General features: G+C 39.6%; 2 protein-coding genes and 2 pseudogenes across 5 annotated transcripts in view; 1 reads left to right on the top strand and 3 right to left on the bottom strand.

Annotated features, from left to right (window-relative positions):
• Positions 1-3,631, bottom strand: part of STRN (striatin) — a 95,967-nt gene extending 92,336 nt beyond the window's left edge. Inside the window, exon 1 of one of the 3 annotated variants that reach the window (XM_038561267.1) lies at positions 3,490-3,631. Coding sequence is in view for 2 of the 3 variants with exons in the window: in XM_038561265.1 (XP_038417193.1) it covers positions 2,334-2,567 (234 nt within the window). In the remaining variant the exon portion in view is untranslated. Of the gene's footprint in view, positions 1-2,333; positions 2,677-3,489 lie in introns of those variants that run through there. The other 2 variants (XM_038561265.1, XM_038561266.1) reach the window with 2 other exon arrangements.
• Positions 3,632-11,437: 7,806 nt separating this feature from the next.
• On the bottom strand, positions 11,438-11,831 carry LOC611380 (annotated as a pseudogene).
• A 2,290-nt stretch (positions 11,832-14,121) lies between these two features.
• Positions 14,122-15,360, top strand: LOC100683180 (annotated as a pseudogene).
• Positions 15,361-17,653: 2,293 nt separating this feature from the next.
• The window catches only part of HEATR5B (HEAT repeat containing 5B), a 99,766-nt gene continuing 92,478 nt past the window's right edge, over positions 17,654-24,941 (bottom strand). For both annotated transcript variants that reach the window (XM_038561268.1, XM_038561269.1), the window contains exons 34-36: positions 23,897-24,048; positions 22,474-22,687; positions 17,654-18,539 (exon numbers count right to left, since the gene is read on the bottom strand). In XM_038561268.1, coding sequence (XP_038417196.1) covers positions 18,235-18,539; positions 22,474-22,687; positions 23,897-24,048 — 671 coding nt within the window. In that variant the 3' untranslated portion in view covers positions 17,654-18,234. The remainder of the gene's footprint in view (positions 18,540-22,473; positions 22,688-23,896; positions 24,049-24,941) is intronic.

Here is a 24,941-nt window from a genome sequence, read left to right on the forward strand (position 1 = left end):
GGGAAGTAGCGTGCCCACATGCCTGTGTGTGTGTGTTTAAAACTGAAGAGTAGGGATGCCTGGGTGGCTCAACGGTTGAGCGTCTGCCTTTGGCCCAGGGCCTGATCCTGGATTCCGGGGATCGAGTCCGGGGATAGGGCTCCTTGCATGCAGCCTGCTTCTCTCCCCGCTGCTGTGTCTCAGCCTCTCTTTCTGTGTCTCTCGTGAATAAATAAATAAATAAATAAAATCTTAAAGAAAAAATAAAACTGAAGAGTGACTACAATTAATACCACAGGTAAACTGAAAAGTTAAAATGGAGGAGTGGATGAGGAGCACTGGGAGATCTGACAAGGGGTGAGAGGAGCTGGAAATTCCCAAACCTCTACAAGTAAGAAGAATTATCTTGCTTTTGACCGAATTAGTGTGACTCACCTTCCCTAAACTGGAAATTAAAATTTAAGCAGTCACATACAAAAATCATTCTTCACACCTGAATAATGTCAAAAATTAAAGCCTACCTTTCACACTTTTTTGAAGTCTGAAATCCACAAGCCCATTTACAGAACACATTACTAATAAAGTGAATTACTAATAAATTAGAAAAGGCAGGTAAGTCTGCTTGTTATTTATAAATATATAATATTTATATATTATGGTCACATTTATTTTGAGAAAAATTACAAATATCATAGACTAGATACTGAAGTACCTAACAGTAGAAATAAAAAAGCTGCCAAAGAATATAAACATACAATTGTAGAAATAAAGAAAGAGAAAAAATTTTAATAACTATGGGTCATTGCCTTGATTCATTCAACTCCTCCCAGAGGCCTTCCTTAACGACCACATCTAAAATAAAATAGCTGCCCTATCGCACTCTATTTCCTGTGCCTGATTTATTTTTCTCATCCAAGTTGCCACTAGGTTCAGTATATTATACACTTGCATTTGCTGACTTTGCCTGCCTACTAAAATGTAAGCTCTATGAGGGCAGAGTTGCTGTCAGTTTTGTTAATACCAGGGCCTAGAGGCACACAGCTGGCGCTCAATAAATGTACTGAATAAATAAAAGATGAAACAAGTTCGGAGAGGCCAAAGGATTTCCTCAAGGTCAGTGCTAGCAGCAAGCGCAGCGATTAGGTACTGTAAGTCGGTCTACTCCCTCTTTCCACAGCCACTTCCACTACGCCAAAACACCCTGTTCCAGCACATGATTCTATTTAACAGATTTCTCCTTTTTTTTTAAGTGCCAAAGAAAATACACGTTACCAAAAAAAGTGACACACTGGGTAGCGTTTTAACTTCAAGTGTTTCACCAACCAAAACTATACTCAGATTTCCTAAGCACACAGGATTAGCCAGTAAAACAGAAAGGCAGAGCTACTACTCAGTTAAGTTCCTTGTGAAATTGGTGCATGCCTTGGTAGTTTTAAGAACGAGCCACTGAAACCCACTTAGCAATTCAGAAGGGCCAGTAAACTATCAGCCTCACTTTCTGCTAAGAGCCCACAACAGCTCCTTCCTGGATATACTTTATCTCGCAGATTATGCAAGGGAAATGTAACCAACTTTAGAGTCCCTCTTAGTTCCTTTCAAGGTACAAGCCAATCTCACTAAGCACTGGACATAAAATTAACCCTTGGCAAGTTTCAGATTCCGAGGACAGGAAACCATCCCCGAACCATCACCTGACTGTGATCATCTGGGTCCTTCCATCGAAATCCGTGAACCTGAAATACCTAAAAGGAACGCGGGAGGAGGTAAGGAAGAGGAGAGAGAAAAACATTTCCAGACATCCAAAAAGGACCTGATATTCCTATTGATACTTTGGCCCAACATGAGCTCCTCGCCTCAAGTCAAGGCCCCACGGACACGACTCGGTGCTGTCTTCATCACCTTCTTTCCAGAGACAGGAGCCAACTACCAATACCTTTCGCAAGGAACATCGCTAGACCTAGGATGGGACTCACTGGGGCAGAGGATGATTTGCTCGACGTCTCTCAGAAACTACTGTCAGCCCAATTAGTAAACCGAAAGGGACGACCTGAAATGTGGGACGGCGAGAGAGTTGAAAGGAGACGGAGTTAAGAGTGAGAAGGAGCAGACGGAAAGGAGCGGGGAGGGTAAACAACGCATCGAGGGCGGGAATGGGACGCCGGTCGAGGAAGTGGGGTCAGCGAAAGGCAAAGGTGAAGGGGGTAAAGGGGCGCGGTGGTGGGTGGGCTGGGCGGGAGGCAAAGGGGGAGGGGACGAGCGGGGGGGAGGGGAGGGGGGAAGGGGGAAGGGTCCTGGGCGGGGCGGAAGGCAGCGAAGAGGCGGGATGAGGAGGGCCAGGCCGGGAGGGTCTTTACCTGCAGCTCCGCCCGCTCCACCTCCCACTGGGCTCTCTCCACCTCGAAGCGGGCCCACTCGTGCTGCAGGAAGTGCAGGATCCCGGGGAGGCTGTACTGGGCTCGCGCCGCCCCCGCCGCAGCCGCCCCGTCGCCAGCCGCGGCAGCCTCCGCCAGAGGCCCGAGACTCTTGGCACCGCCGGCGCCCGGGTGGTTGTTGCTGAAGAAGACGCCGGGACCCGCCTGCTCGTCCATGGCGGCCGCAGGAACCCCGGGAGCTGCCCAGGCGCCCAGCAGCGGAGGCAACGGCGGCGGCCAGCAGCGCCTCCTCCTGCCTCCGCCGCTCCCCGCCCACACCCCAGTCAGCAGGGAGCAGCCGCCTGGGCGCGGGGGCCGGCCGAGCCCGGGACGGGCCGGGAAATGGGTCAACTGCGGCGCGCGGGAGGCCCGGGGCTTGCTGGGAAATGTAGTCGCGGGGCGTGGCGGCGGCGAGCGCGGCGGCGGCGGCGGCGGCGGCGGCGGCCTGTGGGGCTGCCCGCGGCTGGGGCGCGGCCGCAGCCCCGCCCCCCCGGGTCCGCCGGGTCCGCCCCTGCGCGCGGCGGGGGGGCAGGGGGGGCAGGGGGGGCGCCCGCCGGCCCGGAGCGCGCGGGTTTCCTCGCCAGTCCCCCCGCCTCCTCGCACGCGGAAGTTCTCAGGCGGCGCGCCCTGTTGCACACACACACACACACGCACACACGGAAGTTGTCGCGCCAAGATACCAGGCTGAGCTGCCCATCTCTCGGGGCTTCCTGGTGGTTCTGCTGAGGAGCAGGCTCGGCGCGGGGCGGGGCTCGGAGGTCCGGCCGCTGGACCGGGGATCGCCCGCTAGCTGGGCTCCGCTCCCCGTGGCTGCGGCCACTCCTCGAGTCTGGATGCCTGCTTACCGCTGTCGCTCCTCTTTCGTTTTCTCTCGGGGGTTCAGACCTGTTGCCTGCTCAGTTTCCACGAATAAGAACTCTAACCACCCCTCTCTCCTGCACCCCCCCACCCCCTTCCAGCTTCTATATTCTGGGTGGCCGGCGCCTCGCCTCTGAAGCCCTGCTCGGCCGCAGTCCCCTTCTCCTGCAGTCTTGCAACAGTCCTGACCCCGGAAAGCTTCCCCTGCCCAAGGCTGTTGTTTCCGTCTCCTTTCGCCTACCTTTTCCCGCGCAGTTCTTACTCAGTCCAACTCAGTAGATATTTGGTTGTCGGTTATTTCTGTCACTGTGGATGTAGAGGTCAATGACACGGTTCCTGTCGTTCAAAGGGAGGTTGCCAGGCACCTGATCAATTCTCACAGTGCTTTAGATCAACGCTCCCCGCTCCCCGCTCCCCGAGAGAACAAAGTCCCCTTCTCTTCTCTGCAACAGTCCTAGGTATCCAGGCGCTTCTCCCTTTTCACTTGTCCCGGTTCCAGGTTCTCCCCTGGTTCACCGGCTTAGCCCCACCAAAGGTGCACCAAAGTCCCTTTCAAGGGTTTCTCTGTTAAGTGTTATCCTCCGAAGCCCCTGAAATTATGTCACGATGAGTTCACGCTGCAAACACAATGAAAGGAAGGCGCCTGGAAAAATTTAACACATAATGAAATGAAGCCCTTATCTTGTCCTCATGATGAGTTATTAGTAATTCTTTTGTTTTGTGGAATGGACTTCTGGAAGACCAGACCTGATGGTTGTGGGGAAAAAAAAATTAAACATTTAGGCTGGTTATGGACATGTCAGGGAAGGACATCCTGTTCCTGTCCTCCCCTCCCCCCATCCCTTCCCATAGCTACTTGTGGAAAGGACAGGAAACACACTGTATCTGCTCTGGTTGCAAATAAAGATGGCAAGCTCTCTTTTCTCACTTATTGAATGTTTCTGCTTCATGAATTCATTCTTTAGTATAATAAAAGTTTCATCCAGCCTTGGCCAAATTCCCTGTGTCATAAATTAATTTAGCTGTAAGTGTCCTTTGAGACACTGCCCAATCCTCTCATTTTATAGCTCAAGAAACTTAAGTCCAAAGAAGTTGAGACTTGTCCACAGTGAGGCTTTGAGTGGATGTCATAGCCAAAATTAGAAACCAGAATTCCTGACTACTAGCTCATTGATCTTTCCATTAACACGTTGCCTTCTTTCTTACTTCTCAGGTCTACCAGAATACCAATGGGCTAATAATGCCACAATGGTATATTTTTTTCATCTGGAAGATTTAAATACTCCTATGAATTGTGAATGTTAAAAGTTTTTTTTTCCTCTGATAAAAGACATGTCTGACAATTCCCTGAAATAAATTTTGTAACACACTATAAAACATAATTAAATTTAATGGTAGCTATTTAAGAACCCATAAGTCCTTTAGCTAGACTACCAAGAAAAAAAAAGAGAGAGAGAGGACTCAAATAAATAAAATCAGAAATGAGAGAGGAGATATTACAACTATATCACAGAAATACAAAGGATCATAAGGGACTGCTATAAACAATCATATGTCAACAAATTGGACAACCTAGAAGAAATTAATAAATTCTTTGAATTCCTTATCAAGACTTAATCATGAAGAAACAGAAAACCGGAAAGACTGATTACTACTAAGTAGAAACAGGAACCAATAACATCCCAATAAATAAAAGTCTAGGACCAAATGGCTTCACTGGTGATTTCTATAGAACATTCAAGGAAAAACTAATATCAATCCTTCCCAAACTCTTCCAAAAAACAGAAAAGGAGGGAAGTCTTTCAAACTCCTTTTATGGGGCCAACATTACCCTGATACCAAAACCAGATAAGTTTGCCACAAAAAAAGAAAATTGTGGGCCAATATCCCTGATGATCACAGATGCAAAAATCATTGACAAAATATTAGCAAACCTACATTGAAAGGATCATACACCATTGTCAAGTGAAATTTACTCTAGGGATGCAAGGATAGTTCAACATCTCCAAGTCAATAAGTGTGATACACCATGTTAACCAAATTCAACATCCATTTATGATTCAAAAACAACAACACTCAGCAAGGCAGGTATAGAGGGAATGTACCTCAACATAATAACAGCCATCTATGACAAGACAACAGCTAACATGATACTCAATAGTGAGAAACCGGAAGCTTTTCCTTTAAGATCAGGAACAAGACAAGGATGCCTAATTTCACCACTTTCATTCAACATACTACTGGAAGTCCTAAATTGAGCATTTAGGCAAGAAAGATAAATAAAAGGCACCCAAATTGGAAAGGAAGAGGTACTATTTGTAGTTTATTTGTAGATTTCATGATATTATATATAGAAAACCCTAAAAACTCTATCAAAAAACTGTTGGAACTAATAAGTGAATCCAATAAAGTTGCAGGACACAAAATCAATACACAAAAATGTTGTATTTCTATACACTAATAATGAACTATCAGAAAGATAAATTATAAAAATAATCCAATCACAAGGAATGAAAGAATAAAATACCTAGGAATAATTTGACAAATGGGATTAAAGACATGTATACTGAAAACTACCAGATATTAAGAAATTAAAGAAGACATAAACAAATCCAAGGATATTCCATGCTCATGGATTGGAAGAGTTAACATTGTTAAATGTCCATACTACCCAAAGCAATCTACAGATCAGTGCAATCCCTATCAAAATTCTAAGGGCATTTTTCACAAAAATAGAACAAACAATGCTAAAATTTGTATGAAACAAGAAAAGACCCCAAATAGCCAGAGCAATCTTGAGCAAGAAGAACCTCAATTTTATTCCTCACTCTACAATTATCCAAATCTAGAAATCTTGGACAAATGTTTTAACTTTTTTTTTAGTCACTGTTCTGTCATTTTTAATATGAGAATGATGTTTACCTTACAAAGTTACCATGAAGATTAGATGAAAAAGGGGCACCTGAGTGGCTCAGTCAGTGAAGTGTCTGCCTTCCAGCTCAGGTCATGATACTGGAGTCCTGGGATTGAGCCCCATATTGGTCTCCTCCCTCGGTGGGGAGACTTTTTCTCCCTCTGCCCCTCCCCCACCGCTCGCATTTGTGTGTGTGTGTGTGTGTGTGTGTGTGCATGCGCACATGTTCTCTTTCAAATAAATAAAATCTTTAAAAAAAATTATATGACAGAAAAAAATGTGAAGTACCCTAGCATAGTGCTTGACATAGAGCATATAACAAATAATGATAGCTATTATTGTAACAGAGTTCAAGACTAACCGAATAACACATAAGAATAATAAATACTGGGGCTCAAAAATTATTCTTTTCTTTCTCATTCCCTACTTAGAACTTTAATTCATCTACCTCTGAAACTAATGATGTAGTATATGTTGGCTAATTGAATTTAAATTTAAAAAAAAGAAAAAGAAAAAAATTTTTAATTCAGCGGAACTAAAATAATCTTCAAAAAATTCACATCTATGCCTCACCATTAAACCTCGGACCTGAAGGTGTTGCTGATTTCCTGTTTATTTCATTTTATAATAAATAAAGCGTGTCACACAAAAAATAAAGTTTCCTTCTGAAGCACAGAGAGCAGCTGTCAAAATGTTGTTTTATGTATTGGTATAACTAATTTAAAAAACGAAAAATTGTGGGACGATTGGGTGGCTCAGTGGCTGAGCATCTGCCTTCAGCTCAGGATGATTCAGGGGTCCCGGGATGGAATCCCATATGGGGCTCCCAGCAGGGAGCCTGCTTCTCCCTCTGCATCTGTCTCTACCTCTCTCTCTCTCTCCCATGAATAAATAAATAAAATCTTTAAAAAATAAATAAAGTGAAAAATTGTGAAATGCTAAACAGTTATTTAGATAATTGTAGTGCTTGCTTTTTTTTTGTTGCTCTGGGTGTGTTATGTGGGATGGGGATTATAGTTCCATGAAATGACAAGTCATCTACTCTTTTTTTTTTTTCATTTTTTATTAAAATGAGTGGCTATTTAAAACAACAACAACAACAACAACAACAACAACAACTGTCCAGGAGTCCCTGGCTGGCTCAGTGGTAGAATGTGCAACTCTTGAGACTCTTGATCTCAGGGGTCATGAGTTCGAGCCCCATGTTGGGTGTAGAATTTGCTTTAATTTTTTTTAATAGAAAAAATAAAAACCTCTCCAAAATGACCATTCATCTGGGTCTCTGACTTTTTAACTGCTCCAAGAAAAGTCTTCAACTTGATCTTCATGGCTTTTTCAGAATTCTGGCCAGAGAATAGACCACTTGAGTGGAGATAGGCCTGTGCTGGCATGAAGAGAACTTTGGGGAACATATGCAATAGCCCACTGTTTATCAGCCTCTATACTATCTGCCACTCCCTGATTGCCCTCACCTCTCCTTGCTGCCTCCCCTGCTTCTACTTTTCTTCAGCCTCCAAACTTCCTCTCGAGATTTGAAGTCTGGTAATGACTAGGTTGGGAAAACAGCCAATAACAGATTGGGAAGTGAAGGCATTCCATTATTTGAAAATGTTCTTGGAGTTCAAGAATTAAATATACATCATAGTCATGTGATAGAATGGGAAAGTCTCCTCTATCATCATTTATGATTATTATTCTTATTTTCTTTTGGAAGAGTGGTTGAAATTAGAGGGTTGCCCAATTTTCTTTTTTAAATGAAATTTCATTTTATTTGACTAACACTTTTTAATACATTTGACTAATTAAGTAAGATTTTATTTTGAAATTAAAATTAATTTTAATTTTGTAGTGACTGATATGTGGAGGAAGAAATACTTAAAATCTAAAATCAGGATTGCTTTCATTATCTATACTGCTAATACTGCAGGAGACTAAAATGATAATACACATCTGAAGCTGTAGCAAGACTTCTCTTAGAATATAGAACTTAAAGTTCTGTTCCTCTAAGCAACAAACAATGGGTTTTTGAACACATACTTTTTCTTTCTCCCCCTCAGCTCCATTCCTTGCCTCTCTACCCATTTCTCTTTTAACATTCCCAGTGAATGGAAGGTCTACCCTACAAGTTCTTATCTTCCTCCTCTTCTCTACTTTAATAACTACAGTGCCCCCATTTCTAAGGAAGGAATGGAATTTCAATTAATTCATGTATCTCCATTACATAAAAATAACCGTTGTGGGACTTGGGGTAGGGAGAGAACATTTTTATAAGCTGGCTCTTCCTGCCAACCATGCAGCAGAGATGTACTGGTTTTTAGGTGAAGCCTTTGCTGAGAAGATACCCAGTTGTCATGTGGATTTGAATTGCTCAGAACAGTATCTCCCCCCAAACTCCTATCTGATAGCTGAAATATAAACTAAATCAGTTCTCAAAAGAATCCAAAGTGGTACCTTTTTTTTTTTTTTTTTTTTTCCAAACATGACAGGGAAAAATCTGGGCATTGTGCCAGAAAAACAAGTAAGGTGAGTGAGGTTAAAGAGGTCTGACACATTTTTGTTTTAGATTTTGGAGACCTCTGTTTTCTTAATGTTTGTCTAAACAAGATTTGGTGTGTTTTGTATGTAGTATATATCTCTCTCCCTCTTCCCTACAGGCCTTCAATATGCTACTGCTGTTCAGTATGTATTAATTTTAGCACTTGCAGTTAGTTGTTCTCTGTAATGGAAAATTCTGCCATTATCTATGTTATCTCCTTTCCCAGATTTCCCCCCAGCTGCAGGACATGAAGTAACAAAAGGAGTGGTTTGAACCAGCTTATACACACTTTCACATGAAATCATAATGTGTAACATTATAACTTGTAAGCTGATTGTATTCAAGCTTCTGGAGCCAATATATGCATTTTCCTTACAGGAGAAAAAGATCATTTAAATAATCTAAATAATACCATTTTTAGGATATGGCAATAATCACATTAATGCTGCAATGTTTTTAAGAGAATGTACCAGATTAAGACATGAAGGAAGAGTATAAATCAATTAGCAGAAGGTGGAATGGAGCTTTTTAAGCAAAATTCAAACACTTGAGGAAGAAAAGTACTTATTGCATTTGAAAGAAGTCCAATATAGCTGACATAAAGAGCAAGAGGAGGGCACCTCGGTGGTCAGTGGTTGAGCATCTGCCTTTGGCTCAGGGCGTGATCCCGGGGTCCTGGGATAGAGTCCCACATTGGGCTCCCTGTGAGGAACCTGCTTCTCCCTCTGCCTATGTCTCTGCTTCTCTCTGTGTGTCTCTTATGAATAAATACAATTTAAAAAAAAAAAGCATGAGGCAAGTAATAGCAATTATTATTTTTATAGCTAGTAGTTATGAGCATTTACTAAAAATAAATAATGCACTTTGTACGCATTAGCTCAATCTTTACAATGTCCTTAAGGGGTAAGTTCTAATTTTTTTTTAAAGAGTTTATTTGTTTTGAGAGAGAGAGAGAGAGAGAGAGAGACCAGGGAGAGGAACAGAAGGAGAAGGACAAACAGACTTCACGCTGAGAATGGAGCCTGATGTGGGGCTGAAAGCTGGGGTCCTCCCACAGTCCTGAGATTACAACTGTAGCTGGAATCGAGTCGGACACTTACCCAACTAAGCCACCCAGGCGCTCTTAACATTACTTTCACTTGACAGATTGGAACACTACTATGTGGCCATAGGACCTGCATGAGGAGGTGAAGTAGGCAAGGGCCAGATTATGCAGGGCCTTGCAGGTCACCCTAAAAAACTGGTCTTTTTGCTAAGGTAAGCAACTGGAGAGTTTTCAGTAAGGTAAAAAAATTATAAAGATCATTTCATTTTCTGTATGGAAAATATAGTATCAACTGACATTTCTAAATTGTTTTCTAAGGGTCTGGTACTATTTTTAAGGTCATTTGCAAGTATAACTTATTTCAACAGCTACTCTATAAAATAAGTATTGTTATTTTCATTTTACAGATGCAGAAACTGAGGCACAGAGAGAATAAGTGACTTACCCAAGGTTACACAGCTTGTGAATAATGGAGCCAGATTCCAACCCAGAAAAACTGACCCTACAGTTCACACCCACCACTTTGCTGTATGCAACCAGATGTGGTGATCTGCACTGCAAATGATAATAATGGTAATAAAGGCATTCAGAGGGATTTGCCGAGATATTTAGGAAACTTGGTGATGAACTAAGCATAGTGAGGGAGAAGGTGGTAAGTGTCAGGGATGTTACTAAGATTTATGTCTCATATGACAGGATAAAATATTTGTGCTATTTACTGGGAAATCATGAATAGGGAAGTTGGTTTTAGATAAGAAGGTGAAGAATCCAGTTTTAAATTAATTGAGTTTGAGGAATCTCTGAGATAACCAATCGTAGGTAGTCACATTTCAGGTGTGAAGAGCAGATGAGAGTCTGGAGCTCTGAAAAATCCTATGTAGAAATACTTACCTCTGCTCCTAGCTGGCTTATTCACAGGGGCATGCAACTTTCGATTTTGGAGTCATGAGTTCAAGTCCCACACGAGGTATAGAGAGAACTTAAAAATTTTTTAAAAACTTAAAAAGAGAAATCTCTGCTTTTATTTTTTTATCAAACTATACTTCATACTATTTCCTCCAACTACTTATCATAACCTTGTGACTATTTTATATCCCTCCCCAAGTAGAATGTAAAAATAACCATGGCAGATTCTTTGCTTGACTGTTCACTATTTTATTCCCAATGCCTGGCACATAGGTGTTCCACAAATAATAGTCCAGTGAATAAATAAGATAGCAGTAGATAATCTTACCACAAAATCTTTGACAAACAGGAATTCAAGTTCTCTTTGTGCATATCCAGTGTCAGGAAATGCACTATTATAAGTCAATCGTTTTTAACAGCTTTCTTGGAAAAATCTCATTTTATATTCAATTGCAGACCACTTATTTGAAACATTGACCTGTTGATGCAATCGGCTCTCTGGTCCACCTGTCTTTTTTTTTTTTTTTTTTTTTTTAACAGATCCTGCCGCAGGTTTATTTGTATAAATAGCACAGGAGGACACCAGGCCCATGCAGGCAGAAGCCCAGGGGTCATACCAGTCCTTCCGCCCTCACACTGGCAGGCAGAAGCCTCTACGCTGGAGCCTTTGTGGGGGTCTGGGCACCTTTGGGAGCCTGAGCTGCAGGAGTAGAAGCAGGAGTAGAAGCAGGAGCCAGAGCCGGAGCCGGGGTCGCAGCTGCAGCCTGGGCCTTGGTTTGAGCCTTGGCCTAGGCCTTTGGCTGGCAGAGTCTGAGACCTTTGGCAATGCAGGCATGAGCACGTTTCCCAAGCTTGGGGTGAGCGATGTAGGCAAGTCGATTGAGCTTGTGGCTGCCACCCTTTGGGATCTTGGGCCTAACCTCCTGGGGCTTGACAATGGCCTTGATAGCCTCAGCACGCGCAGTCATGGCCTTGGCATTGTTGGCCTGCATCTTCTTCAGGCCCTTCTTGTTGTGCTTCTTGGCAAAGCGCATGTTCCTCAGGAACTTGAGGTCTACCCCCTTAAGAGATTCATATCTTTGTGACCAGGGTTTCTTGATGCCATTTCTGTGCCATTTTCGTGACTGGTTGTGCGTGGTGTGGTTCTTGGACTTGGCCATGTCTGCACCAAAGCCCGCGGCTCCCCCTCTGGTCCACCTGTCTAAAGATGAATGGCCATACTGCCCTTCTTTGTTCTCAGTTCCTCTTTATCTCTTGGCTTGGATACGCATCAGTCTGTCATGCCTTTTTTTTTTCCCCACAAATAAGAGAGGTATTTTCCTATACAAATGGAAATGAGTTGGAAAGAAGGAAGAGATTTTTAAAAAATTTTTATTTATTTATGATAGTCACGCACAGATAGAGAGAGGCAGAGACATAGGCAGAGGGAGAAGCAGGCTCCATGCACCAGGAGCCCGACATGGGACTTGATCTCAGGTCTCCAGGATCGCGCCCTGGGCCAAAGGTAGGCACCAAACCACTGCACCACCCAGGGATCCCAGAAGGAAGAGATTTAAAGAAAAAAATGAACAATTGAAGCTAAAGTTGGAAAAGCCAAACAAATTTACTTAAATTTTCATGGATTCTTTTGACTTGCATTGGAAGTCAAGGGGAAAAAAGGCAAATAGAGTATATGTGTATAAGAAAAATAATGTCTGAAATGGAAACCCACAAATTCTAATGGCAAAAAAGAGATCGAGAAGTGTGGGTAGGGGACCAAGGCTGTGAAAGAAAAGAAAAACAGTTATACTGGTCTTTCTTCTGAAAGAAAAGAAAAAGCAGTTGTACTGGTCCCTTGTGTGCATGCATGGTTCTCACATATTTGTTTAGAGACACAACCAAAAACTTAATTCAGGATAACTTTTCTTATGATTAAGAAATTATGATTAAGACATGAAATTTTTAAGTAAAATTTTGTGAAGTCCATAAATGACAATTTCATAATTATTTAAATATATGTCATAATTATTATTATTAATATAGAAGTAGTAATAGGTTTGTAATGATTAAATTAGGTTTTAAAAGTAATCTGTGTGATGGAAAGCAATAAGGCAAGAAATTTATTTATAGCTGTACTCTAGCCATTTCTGGCATCAACCTAAAAATTCCAGTTAAGAATGAGGAAAATGTGAAGCATAGTGATTCATATAATTAAATGTGTTTTGAAAATTGGGCTAATTGTAGACCTTATTCAGCACTGTTTGAATGAAAAGAATGTTTGAAAGAAAAGAATGGATATTAAGTGTCTAGCTCAGTGCCTGCACAACAGAAATGGCAGCTCTTTTTAATAGTCATAATCTGCAATATTTTAGCTGCTCTCTGGATTTAATATATTTTATACTGTCTTACTGATAACTATTTTATATACATGTAAAAACAACTTATCAGACTAAATTATGTTTTGTGCTAATACTAAAGGACTGACCAAACACTCTCTTGATAAAAATAAGGATAAACCTATAGACATGTACTTTTTATATATGCAAAAGATCATAGAGAGAATACCTAGTAAGTTTTCATCTACTTTATAGATGAGAGAACTGGCCCCTAAAAGGTTAGGTTGTCTGAAGTTCTATCCTTAGTCGATAGCAGAATCTATTTGGGAAAGGGAAACCAGACTTCAAAGTTTAGTTCTAATTGAATTCAGAATTCAAATTCAAATTCGATATTAACAAGAACCTGGAAAGTAAATAAAAAATACTATTTCTTTTAATGTTAAAACTGCTCAGATTATGCTTCAGAAAGAATCCATTGGCTATCATCATGCTTCTTTTAGCTTCTCGATACTGGATATTTAGAATCAAATAACGATTCTTGGGGTTGAAAATAATCTCAAGGATTAGGCAGTGAAACCAGTTAATAAATATAATGTTTCAAACAGAGTTTCTTTTATAAATATTATCACAGAGAACTAGAAGTTAGGTTGTCAGTGGCTCAGAAGAGTTTAGAGAAAGTAAAAAGTAGTACTGGGGAGAGGAGGGAGGGATGGAGGGAGGGAGGGAGAGAAGGAGGGTGGAAGGAAGGAAGGAGTAAGGAAGGAAAGTAGGTAGTGAGGGAGAGAGGGATAAAAAAAAGAGAGAAATCATTGCTAATGCAAGATGCAGTCTACCTCAAGGTGGGAAATGATGGGAAAAGTCTAGGAGGTACCAAGAATAGCAAAAAATAGCCAAGGCAGAAATAAAGCTGTTGTTGTTTTTTAAAGATATTACTTATTTATTCATGAGAGACACAGAGAGACATAGGCAGAGGGAGAAGCAGGCTCCTTGTAGGGAGCCCGAAGCAGGGCTCGATCCCAGGGTCCCAGGATCACGACCTGAGCCAAAGGCAGATGCTCAACCACTGAGCCACCCAGGTGTCCCAGAAATAAACTTTATACTTCATAAATAGGTGGCTGAAAAGGGGGTTATATATGCAAGAAACAAGAAACAAGCAATTGAAGTCTAGCAGTTCCTTAAAAAGCTGAAGAGTTATCAACCGAGTCAGCAATCCACTCCTAGATGTATACCCAAGAGAAATGAAAACATGTCCAGCTAAAACTTGCACACAGTTGTTCTTAGCAGTATTATTTCTAATAGGCAAAGGGTGAAAGCAGCTCAAGTGTCCATCAGCTGGTGAATGGATAAACAAAATGTGGTCCACATACAGCGGAGTATTATCCAGCCATAAAAAGGGAGGAAGTACTAATGTATGTCACCACCTGGATGAAGCTTAAAAACAGTAAGTCAAGAGTGGCACCAAATCTGGAGATCTCTGCCTTCTGCTCCCTAGCTTGGTGGACTCCTCCATGCCTTTCACTCACAGAGGGGACCATGTGGCAAGGGGCCAGGGATGGGGAATTGGGTGGCTATGCACATTCTAGTCACCTAAAAGGTGAAGATGTCCCAAATTGGGGACTGGTTCAGGAGCATCCTGGCTAACATGCTGTTGGTTGGTCACTACTGTTGCAGTGCCCTCGTTGGCAAACCTGGTCTCATCAGCCTACTACTTCTTCTTCTGGCCTGAAGAAGCCTTCCTCTATTGCTTCCAGATTTGGAGGCCAATCACTGCTACTTTTTATTTCCCCATGGATCCAGGAATTGGATTTCTTTATTTGGTCAATTTATATTTCTTATATCAATATTCTACATGCCTTAAAACAGGAGCTTTTGATGGGAGGCCAGCTGGCTATTTATTCATGCTCCTCTTTAACTGGATTTGCATCGTGATTACGGGCTTAGCAACGAATATGCATTTGTTGATGATTCCTCCTATCATGTCAGTACTTTATGTCTGGGCACAGCTGAACAGAGACATGATCATATCACTTTCGTTTGGAACACAAATGAAGACCTGTTATTTACCATCGGTTATTCTTGGATTCAACTATATCATGGGAGGCTCGGTAAGCAATGAGCTCGTTGGAAATCTTGTTGGACATCTTTATTTCCTCCTAATGTTCAGATACCCAGTGGACTTGCAATGAAAAAATTTGGTATCCATACCTCAGTTTTTGTACCCACTGCCTAGCCAGCAGGAGAGGGGAGGAGTGTCAGGGTTTGGTGTGCCCCCCATTAGCATGGGGAGAGTTGCTGATCAGAAGAGTCAAGGCAGGAGACACAACTGGAGACAGGACTTCTGACTTGGTATTAGTGAAGGAGAGGCCTCTGGCTTGCCCACCAGCCACTCCCCATAGATGGTTTCCAGCTGGTGCTGCATGTGCTTCACAACCGAGTTCTAGCAAACGCTGTGAGACCCGACCCACACTGAATGTAGTCTTTCAGTATGTGACAAAATTTTTTAAATCCTGAATAATAAAATATGTTCAAGTTTCATGATTCTTATTCAAGTCCTTAACTGTGACAAAGAACAAATATCAACTGTGAAAACTTCAGAACTGACTGCAGTTTTTGGTGTCTTCTCTTCCTTTTCCGTCTGAATAATGGGTTTTGGCAGGTCCTGGTCTGCTGGCACCATCCTTGGCATCTGGGGTTGGGTCACCAAACTTGACAAAGGAGTTTGCACTGATCAAAACTCTAGTGGTCACCAAAACTGATCAAAACTCTAGTGGAGCTGCATCTTGCACAGGGTCTAGGTGCAAACTCTGGTGGGCATTATCCCTTTGCATCTTATGTACTGTCTTTGTGTGTATCCACAGTAGTTGGATGTATTGTGCCAGAAAGTTCCAAATCACATTTGCCTCCCCCTCCCTCTTATTTTCTTTTAAAAGATTTTACTCTGAGAGAGAGAGAGAGAGTGAGACAATAAGCAGTGAGAGTGGCAGAGGGAGAGGGAAAAGCAGACTCCCTGCTGAGGAGGGAGCCTAATGCGATGCAGGGCTCCATCCCAGGACCCCAGAAGCATGACCTGAGGCAAAGGCAGATGCTTAACCAAATGAATCACCTAGGCGCCCTCCCTCCCCCTCCCTTTTATTATTTTTTTATTTTTTTTAATTTTTATTTATTTATGATAGTCACACAGAGAGAGAGAGAGAGAGAGGCAGAGACACAGGCAGAGGGAGGAGCAGGCTCCATGCACCGGGAGCCCGATGTGGGATTCGATCCCAGGTCTCCAGGATCGCGCCCTGGGCCAAAGACAGGTGCTAAACCGCTGCGCCACCCAGGTATCCCTCCCCCTCCCTTTTAATGGCCACATGCTTCAGTTAATCATGAGGAAAGGACAGTCTTAGTACATATATCATATTTTAAGAGCTAATTTAAGCACATCTATGTGAATCACATGATTTGGGATTATGATAGCTTTAGATTCATTTGTGTTTGAGGGTCTTTATTTTGGGCCATTCATGAATGTTCAAGTCATGAATATACATCAAATCAGCTTACATACCCGCAGCTCCTTTTTTAGAGGTTGGCTTTTTCTGAGTGAGGCTTATCCCCCAATAAAGTTTTTTAAAGGGCAAAGCAAACAAACAAACAACAACAACAAAAAAAACCAAACAAGCAAAAAAACATCAAGAAGCCAGTCACAAAAGACCATATATTCTATGTGAGATGTTATACGAGATGTTCATAACAAGAATTGATGGAGATAGTAGATTTGTGGTAGTGAAAGGCTGGCAATAAATGGAAAGGTTGTAGGGTGATTGCTAAAGGGTGTGAGGTTTCTTTTTTTTTTAAAGATTTATTTATTTCAGAGATAGAGCATACACAAGTACATGTAAGCTAGGGCGGGGGGTGGCGGTGGACAAAGGGAGAGGGAGAATGAAAGGGAAAAGAATCTTAAGCAGACTCCTTGCCCACCAGTACAGAGCCCAAGGCATGGCTCATGACCCTGATATCATGACCTGAGCCAAAATCAAGAGTCAGTCGCTCAACTGACTGAGCCATCGGGGTGGCCTATGAGATTTCTTCTTGGAATAATGAAAATGTTCATAATTGATTGTAGTGAAGGTTGCAATCCCATGTGAATAAACTAAACAAAGCCTGATGAAATGAAAAAACCACCCTGTAGATATAAAGGAAAGTGAGACAACTGGTGAAAGAAATCACCTATCTGAGGCCCAAAAGCCTGAATAAGACAGCTTGACAGGAAGACAGGAGCCGCCAGCTGGTTAGGGCATGAAAGCGGGTAGGTGGCAGCAGATGATAAAGAAGTATGCATCTGGAATATTCAGAAAGGTGATTTTCTGTTGATACTACAGTCTATGTAACACTCTCTGGTAAAACTTGGGTGTTTAAAATTTGCTCAACACTGTGTCAAATGACAACACTGTGTCAAATGCTCATCTATTATCTACTTGATGTGGTAAAATTCCCATTGCACAACAGACTGGCATCATCATAATTATGACGAATTCATTTTTATATGCCCTGCAGCACTTAGCCTGATGCCTCATATACAGTAGGCACTCAATAAATATTTAACGAATGAAACTAACCATCATAGTCAGGACTCAATGCTCTGTATTGTGGTTATAAAACATAACCAAGGTCAAATTTTAGCCATCAAAAAAAAAAAGCAGAACATCATTCCACATTTGAAACATTTAATAGACCTTTAAATGAGAGTTTTAATTCAGTTAACAACTAAAATACACACAAGCATAATTTAGTAATTAAAAAGATCAGAAAGGTAAGGACATTTTGAAAAATGCTAAGAAAACGTGCCTTTATTCATATTATATACACCACGAAACATTTTCCATTCTTTTAGTTTCTTCAAAATTTAAATTCTGCTTGTTTCTCAATTAAATTTTTTCTTGACAGATGCTGAATATTGACCTATTTTTTCCCCAGACAATACCAATAGGCTACCCAACTATGTGATATAATTGTTTTTAGCACTTAAATTTAAGAGACTGTGGCTCAGTACTTAAAAAACAAATTAATAAAAAAGAATTAGGAGGAAAATGAAAGCACAAACACCACATGATAAAAACAATCACTCCTTCCAAATCAGAAAGTGGCATAAGCATTATTTTAGTTAACCTACTTAGAGCATACAATACACATATACAAATAAAGTAGAACCTGTAGCCCAGGATGGTACAGTGGCTATCACTAACAAATTGTCAGTTGACAATATAAACAAAAATGAATGGAATATCAAATTAAAAAAAACTTGTTTTTAGCTTAATCGTTGGTGTAGAATGTACAGTAGGGGTTGGCTGCCTGGTAGCTGCTTTAGCTTTGCTGGCTTGGCTTGCTCGAACAGCAGTTTCCAAACGTACTTTCAATTCAGGAGCCGCTCCCATTACTGTCTTGAAAGCATGTGGATACAGAGGTCCAATATGCATTAAATTCTGGAGCGCAAACTCATGAAGATCCTTGGAAACTGTGCTTGCTGAGGCAAAAGAATTTTCATCCAGCAGGTAAGAGATCAAAGTGGGAACTAAAAGGGCAAGTAACTGGACTCCTGCAAATAACAATGATACATTCTGAAGATCATCACGAATCTGTCAATTACAATAAACTTTAATTTTAAAATTAGGCAATTACCACAATAGTCTCAATCATAATAAAACATAAGCAGATAGAATCTGTTTTAGACCTCAATAATAACTCATAATTATATTAAATATTTACTTAGTGCAAGCTATGTTAGGGCTGAAGACCAGGTTTGTTAAGATTATGTTTTAGATTTATATTAATTTGTTTTATTAAACAAAAAATACAAAAAAATTTAAGAAAACAGGGTCACAGGGGAAGAGAGGAAAAATAAAACAAGATGAAATCAGAGAGGGAGACAAACAAGAGACTCAAATCTAGGAAACAAACTGAGGATTGCTGGAGGGGAAGGGGCATAGGGTAACTCGATGATGGACATTAAAGAGGGCAAGTGATATAATGAGCACTGAGTGTTATATACAACTAAAGAATCACTGACCTCTACCTTTGAAACCAATAATATATTACATGTTAATTAACTGAATTTAAATTTTAAGAAAAGGCAAACAAAAAAAAATGCTGGCCATTTGGTGAAATGTACTCAGAGAGTAACATCATGACATTTTTAAGGTATTTCAGAATAGGGAGGTTAGAATAGGAAACAGAACCTGAGCATCCCTTTACTGTTATTTAACTAAAACTAGGTATTCCTTCATTTTAAAATAGAAATACAACTCTTTCCCATTTCATCATCCCCTCAAACCCACAGTAAGTAAGGGGAAAATATCTCAAAAAGAATCAAATATGTAGAATTTAGGGTTAAAAAACAAGAACCCATGTCTGGCTGACATAAATTCGAAGCCCTGAGAGATTTATTTGGAGAGTTAATCCCACTTATTAGTCTCTTTGTCTTCCCATATTAACAACTCCATCCTGGAACATAAGTTTCATTAAAGCTGGTATTTTTCTTAAGAAAAAAATGTGATCATATACGTATGTATCTGATAATAAACATTGAGAATCGTGCTTTTTCCACTTTTAATTTCTGTTAATTTTTGTAGAATGATAGTAGCCAAGGCGGTAGGGGAGCAGGAAGCACCTGATCCAGAACATGGAATACAACACTCACTGACCTCAAGAAAGACAATGATGATAATCATGAGGCCTTTCCAGAACCCTAATCCCACTCTGTCCCTGTGAGCCACCCAGGCGCCCTGCTACTCACAATACTTAAACAAAGGAGAGGTAAAATTGATTAGGACACTATTATAGTTATTTAGTTATGAGATGATTAGATATAAGAATAGAAAGCAAGATTCTCTTGAATCCTAGAGAAGTTTTAAAAGAAGGTAAGATAAGTTCTGAGTAGTAGATTGAATAAAGATGATGAGAATTAAGACTCAAATATAATTCCGATGTCTTTGCTTATAACCTTGGTCATGTTGAGTATAAAAACATTCACTGCCTATTTCTGTAATGGATACTGCAAAGTTAAAAACAAAAAAATTAGCATTTGCAACTGTTGTGAAGAAAGTTGAGTGATAAATTTAAAAGCTAGAAAATTCACCCTCTGGGAATTATATTACTATATTTTATATAACTATATATTATAGTTTTAAGTGTTAGTGAGATATATCAGCAATAAGCATTATCATGGTTTCTTCATTTTTTAATAGACTGCTTCACTGAGATAACAGATGCATTGTATTTGTAGGAAGACTTTTGAGAGTTATAGTAAAATTGGCATTTAAAAAAAATCAAGATAAATATAAGGCTGAATGCATGCAAAAACCAAAGGGAAATGAGTCCTATAAATGGGATATGATGGCATTTAGCAGGAAGATAACATCAAATCAACGAATGAATGAATGAACATATATGATATAATGAGATGGCCACCATGTACCTTTGGTTTTGGCCATGATGGTCACAAACACAGGCTATGACGTCAGCCACACCATTTCTATCCAAATAATCTACTGATATCTAATTTCCTTTTTTTTTTTTTTTAAGATTTTATTTATTTATTCATGAGAGAGAGAGAGAGAGAGAGGGAGAGAGACAGGCAGAGGGAGAAGCAGGCTCCATGCAGGGAGCCTGATGTGGGACTCAATCCTGGGACCCCAGGATCACGCCCTGGGCTGAAGGAAGGCGCTAAACCGTGGAGCCACCCAGGGAACCCTTCTACTGATATCTAATTTCAACTAAACTTATCAACTCCCAGTCTTTCTTCCTGACTTTTCCCATTTTGATACTCCTTCCACACTTCTTTCAGGGAACAGTTCTGTTTTGGCTTCCTCTTTTGCTCCCTATAACTCGTAACTCATCAACTCAGGTCAGTTTTTTTCATAACTACCTCTGCATTTCTCCTTTTCCACTTTCATAGTTCTGGATTATTATTATTATTTTTTAAAAGATTTTATTTATTTGAGGGAGAGAGCACAAATGCATGCAGGCATGTGTGTGTGTGTTGTGGGGAAGAGCAGAGGGGGAGGGAGAGGGACAGGCAGATTCCAAGCGCAGAGTGCAGAACCCGACTCAGGGTCCAATCTCCAGACCCCAGACCACCATCAGAGCCAAAACCAAGAGTCAGATGCCACCTAGGAGCCCCTGGGTTATTATTTTATTTTAAAATCTTATTTTATTTTTTAAGATTTTATCTATTTATTCATCACACACACACACACACACACACACACACACACACACAGAGGCAGAGGGAGAAGCAGGCTCCATGCAGGGAGCCTGACGTGGGACTCGATCCTGGGTCTCCAGGATCACACCCTGGGCCCAAGGCAGGCGCTAAACCGCTGAGCCACCCAGGGATCCCAAGGGTTATTATTTCATAGTGAAGCTCTTAAAATAACTTTTTCAAAGCCTCTACCTTCCAATTTCCTGTCAGTTTTTTAAAGGGAAAAAGAAAAAAACTTACGATAGAAAAAAATGGATATAACTGTTATCTGAAGAGTAATCTGGCAACATACATTAAAAGCCTTAAAAAAAACATGCACTTCCTTCAATTTCCAGTAATTTCATGTTAAGAAATTGATAGATATAATAAAAAATGTGTGCAAAGATATCTGTACAAGGATACTCATCTCAGTTATTTACGATATTGAAAAATTAGAAACAGCTTAATGTTCAATCACAGTTCAAAAAGCATAGTCTTTCTGCAACAATTAAAAGTCATATTTCTAAAAACAAATCTTAGACTGTGATGAAATCAAAGGAATAAAGAAGAGTAGGAATTAAACTGCCTAAGTCTGATTAAATGGATGTATCTGGTAGCTTTTCCTTGTTTTTATTTAAAGATTTTATTTATTTATTTGAGAGACAGAGAGAGAAAGTGAGGGAGGGAGAACATGAGCAGGGGACAGGGAGGAGAAGCAGGCCCCTGGCTGAGCAGGGAGTCCGACTTGGCTTGATTCCAGGACCCTGGGATCATGACCTGAGCTGAAGGCAGCCACTTAACTAACTGAGCCACGCAGGCGCCCCTCTGGTAGCTTTTCATTAAATAAAAATAATTTTTAAATTTCAAAATTGGAGGTATTTTAATAATGATGTTTAGCATTAATATTAATCTGATCCTATTTGTTATAAAGCTTGTGTACTTGTATTATGACACCGTAATAAATTATTTTTATAAATCAATTAAATATCGACATTTTTCCTAGTTCTTAAATAGTACATTCCTAGAAGAAAAAAATCAATGTGTTGAAATGCCATCAGTAATTTGTTTTAACCTCTTGCTCATAAAAAAGTGAATTTGAATCACCTCAATACATTGTTAGTAGTATGAGCAAAAATATTAATCTTTCAGATAGTAACCACTCCTTAGTAAACTTATTGCAATGGCCTGTGTCCAATATCAAATAAGAAGTATATATACATGTACACACACACACACACACACACATACACAGTTCATTTTGGATTATTGTGTTTTTATTAAGAATACTTACTATTCTGTTCTTCCCCAAGAGCAACTAATGTTTCCAGAACTTTGATTCCTTCTTGAACAGCTAAAAGTTCTGTGCTACTGGCTGGTCTATTTCTTTCAACAGCTTTCAGCTTTTCAACCACTATTGGAGCTAAAGAATGGATATAGGGGGTTGATAGGGCACGATTGGAATGCTGGAAGACTGAGAGGAGAAGCTGGTAACATTTGGCTTGAACCTATAAAAGAAAATCATTTTATTAATTAACATGTGTGATAGTTCTTATTTGCTGTACAATCACACTGCAACTTAATATATGCTGAAAAGATGTGATATTGCAGAATGAAAATAAAAATGTGGGATGAATAAATGCCATTTTCTATTTATGGAAATTAAGTTAGAATAATGAAACTTCCAAAATTAAATTAAGTTAGAATAATGAAACCTCCAAAATTAATTAAAATTAATTAAATAAATATTCCTTACGTGGTAACTGCCAAATTACCAAGCTTACATAATTCATATATTTCTATAGTGTGGAAGAAGCTAGGAATTCCAATATATGTTTTTTATTTCTTCTTTACTTGACAATTGTCCTTTTCACTTTAACCTATTTAGTAAGGAAAGCTAGTATCTAAATGATGTCAAACACTGCTATAAAAATACACTAGACAACTCAAGTTCATTTGAATTCCCTGGAAATGACTGCTTATGCCAATTTAACTTTTCCAGGACTAGAAAGTAAAATCTCATTGGCTCCACTTTAGCTTAAAAAGACTTCATACTAACAACAACAACAACAACAACAACAACAACAACAACAACAAAAGGAAGATCCATCACCATATGGGTCAAATAGTAGAATAAAGCAGTTCCAGCACTTTGGTAGAAGAGAAGTTGCCATACCTTGCTGGGCATAAGAAATACTTGGGCAGTATTTTTAAAATACAGACTTATGATTCAGGAAGACAGTAGCAGAGTCTAGGAATCATGTTACTAAACTGATTTTTTTCTGATATGCAGCAGGACTGAGAATCTTTAGACTCTGACATTGTGAAACCAAAAAAAAAAAAAAAAGTATTTTCTAGAAAAACTTCATCAAAACATGTAATATAATAAAACTTACAATATAAATTTATTCTTTAATGTTTTTGGTGCCATTAAGTAAACAGTGAAAAATATGATCATAGACTCATGTAAAATTTCTACCAATATAAGCCAGAGTTAATCAAACATTTCAGATATTGGAAAATTTTTTACATGTATAAATATGCATACACACATGTGTCTCCAAGTGCTTAAAGTGAGTAACCTTTGCAGCTTTTCTATTCAAAAGCTATATAACAAATATTTAGGTTTTCATTTGATGTATCACCCATTTTAATGAATCAATCTAAAATTTTACTGATAAAGTGGAATTTTACCACTGTGTTTAAGTGTAACTTACCCATGGGTCACATGAATTTAATGCATTTTTAAATCTGTTCATGCAGCCATTCTGTAATGACTGGACTCCTATTATTTCACTACTAGCAGACCACAGGAAGAGTGCAATTGCTGTTAGCATGCTTACTTCATCAGGCATAGGCATGGAATCTTCTGAAATATATGAAATATTAAAATATGTGAAAAATTAAAGCAATGTGCTATTTCCAACATGTTTTGGAACTCCAATCTTGAATAACCCTCTCTCCTAACCCACACACTGCCTAAATCTAATACAATCCATAAACAACTTTATGAATAGAACTCATCTACTATTAAGGAAACGGAGATACTTTATTAGAGTCCTGTATTTAAATTCTTTTTTCCTTTTTTGGATGGTACGATATTAACTAAACAAAAATTCCAGCATAAATCTTAACAAGGGAAAGCAAATTTGAGTAGGAACAATAACACAGTAATAAAGAATTACTTAAAACTTATGTAGCTATGTAACTTCTTTATAGTTTAAATTGATAAAAAAATTTCCACATACTTTCCTTCCAACAAAGTTAAGTGATTATAAAATATTCTAAGTAATTTAAAAATCCACAGACCTATAAATTTTATACAACCATAATCTAAAAAATCTGGCACAATTTCTTGAACACAGTATTCTCATAATTTTAGAGAACTTCTTTCTATCACAATCATTTATGTGAGGATAGATACAACCTAATGGAAATATAGTATGTAATTAGAAATACAGGAAATATTTACATTTATTCTAAAGAAAACTACTATTAAACATCTAAGAGATCTATACTATTTTATCATGATTTATTTCATGGCTGAACTTACTACCATTCTTTCTGTATGAATTTGGACTAATTTGGAAACTGCAAATATTCAATATAATCAATAATTTATCAGGAGTATGAACATATATATTTGGTATGTTAACATTATTTAATAATTAGGGTACTGGCATACAATAGAATGGGCTAAGAACAATGGTTGAAAAGAAGTTTGTTAATTTAACACACACACACAAAAAAGAGATGCAAAAT

Source organism: Canis lupus, chromosome 17, assembly GCF_011100685.1.
Source record: "Canis lupus familiaris isolate Mischka breed German Shepherd chromosome 17, alternate assembly UU_Cfam_GSD_1.0, whole genome shotgun sequence".
Classification (NCBI taxonomy): domain Eukaryota; kingdom Metazoa; phylum Chordata; class Mammalia; order Carnivora; family Canidae; genus Canis; species Canis lupus.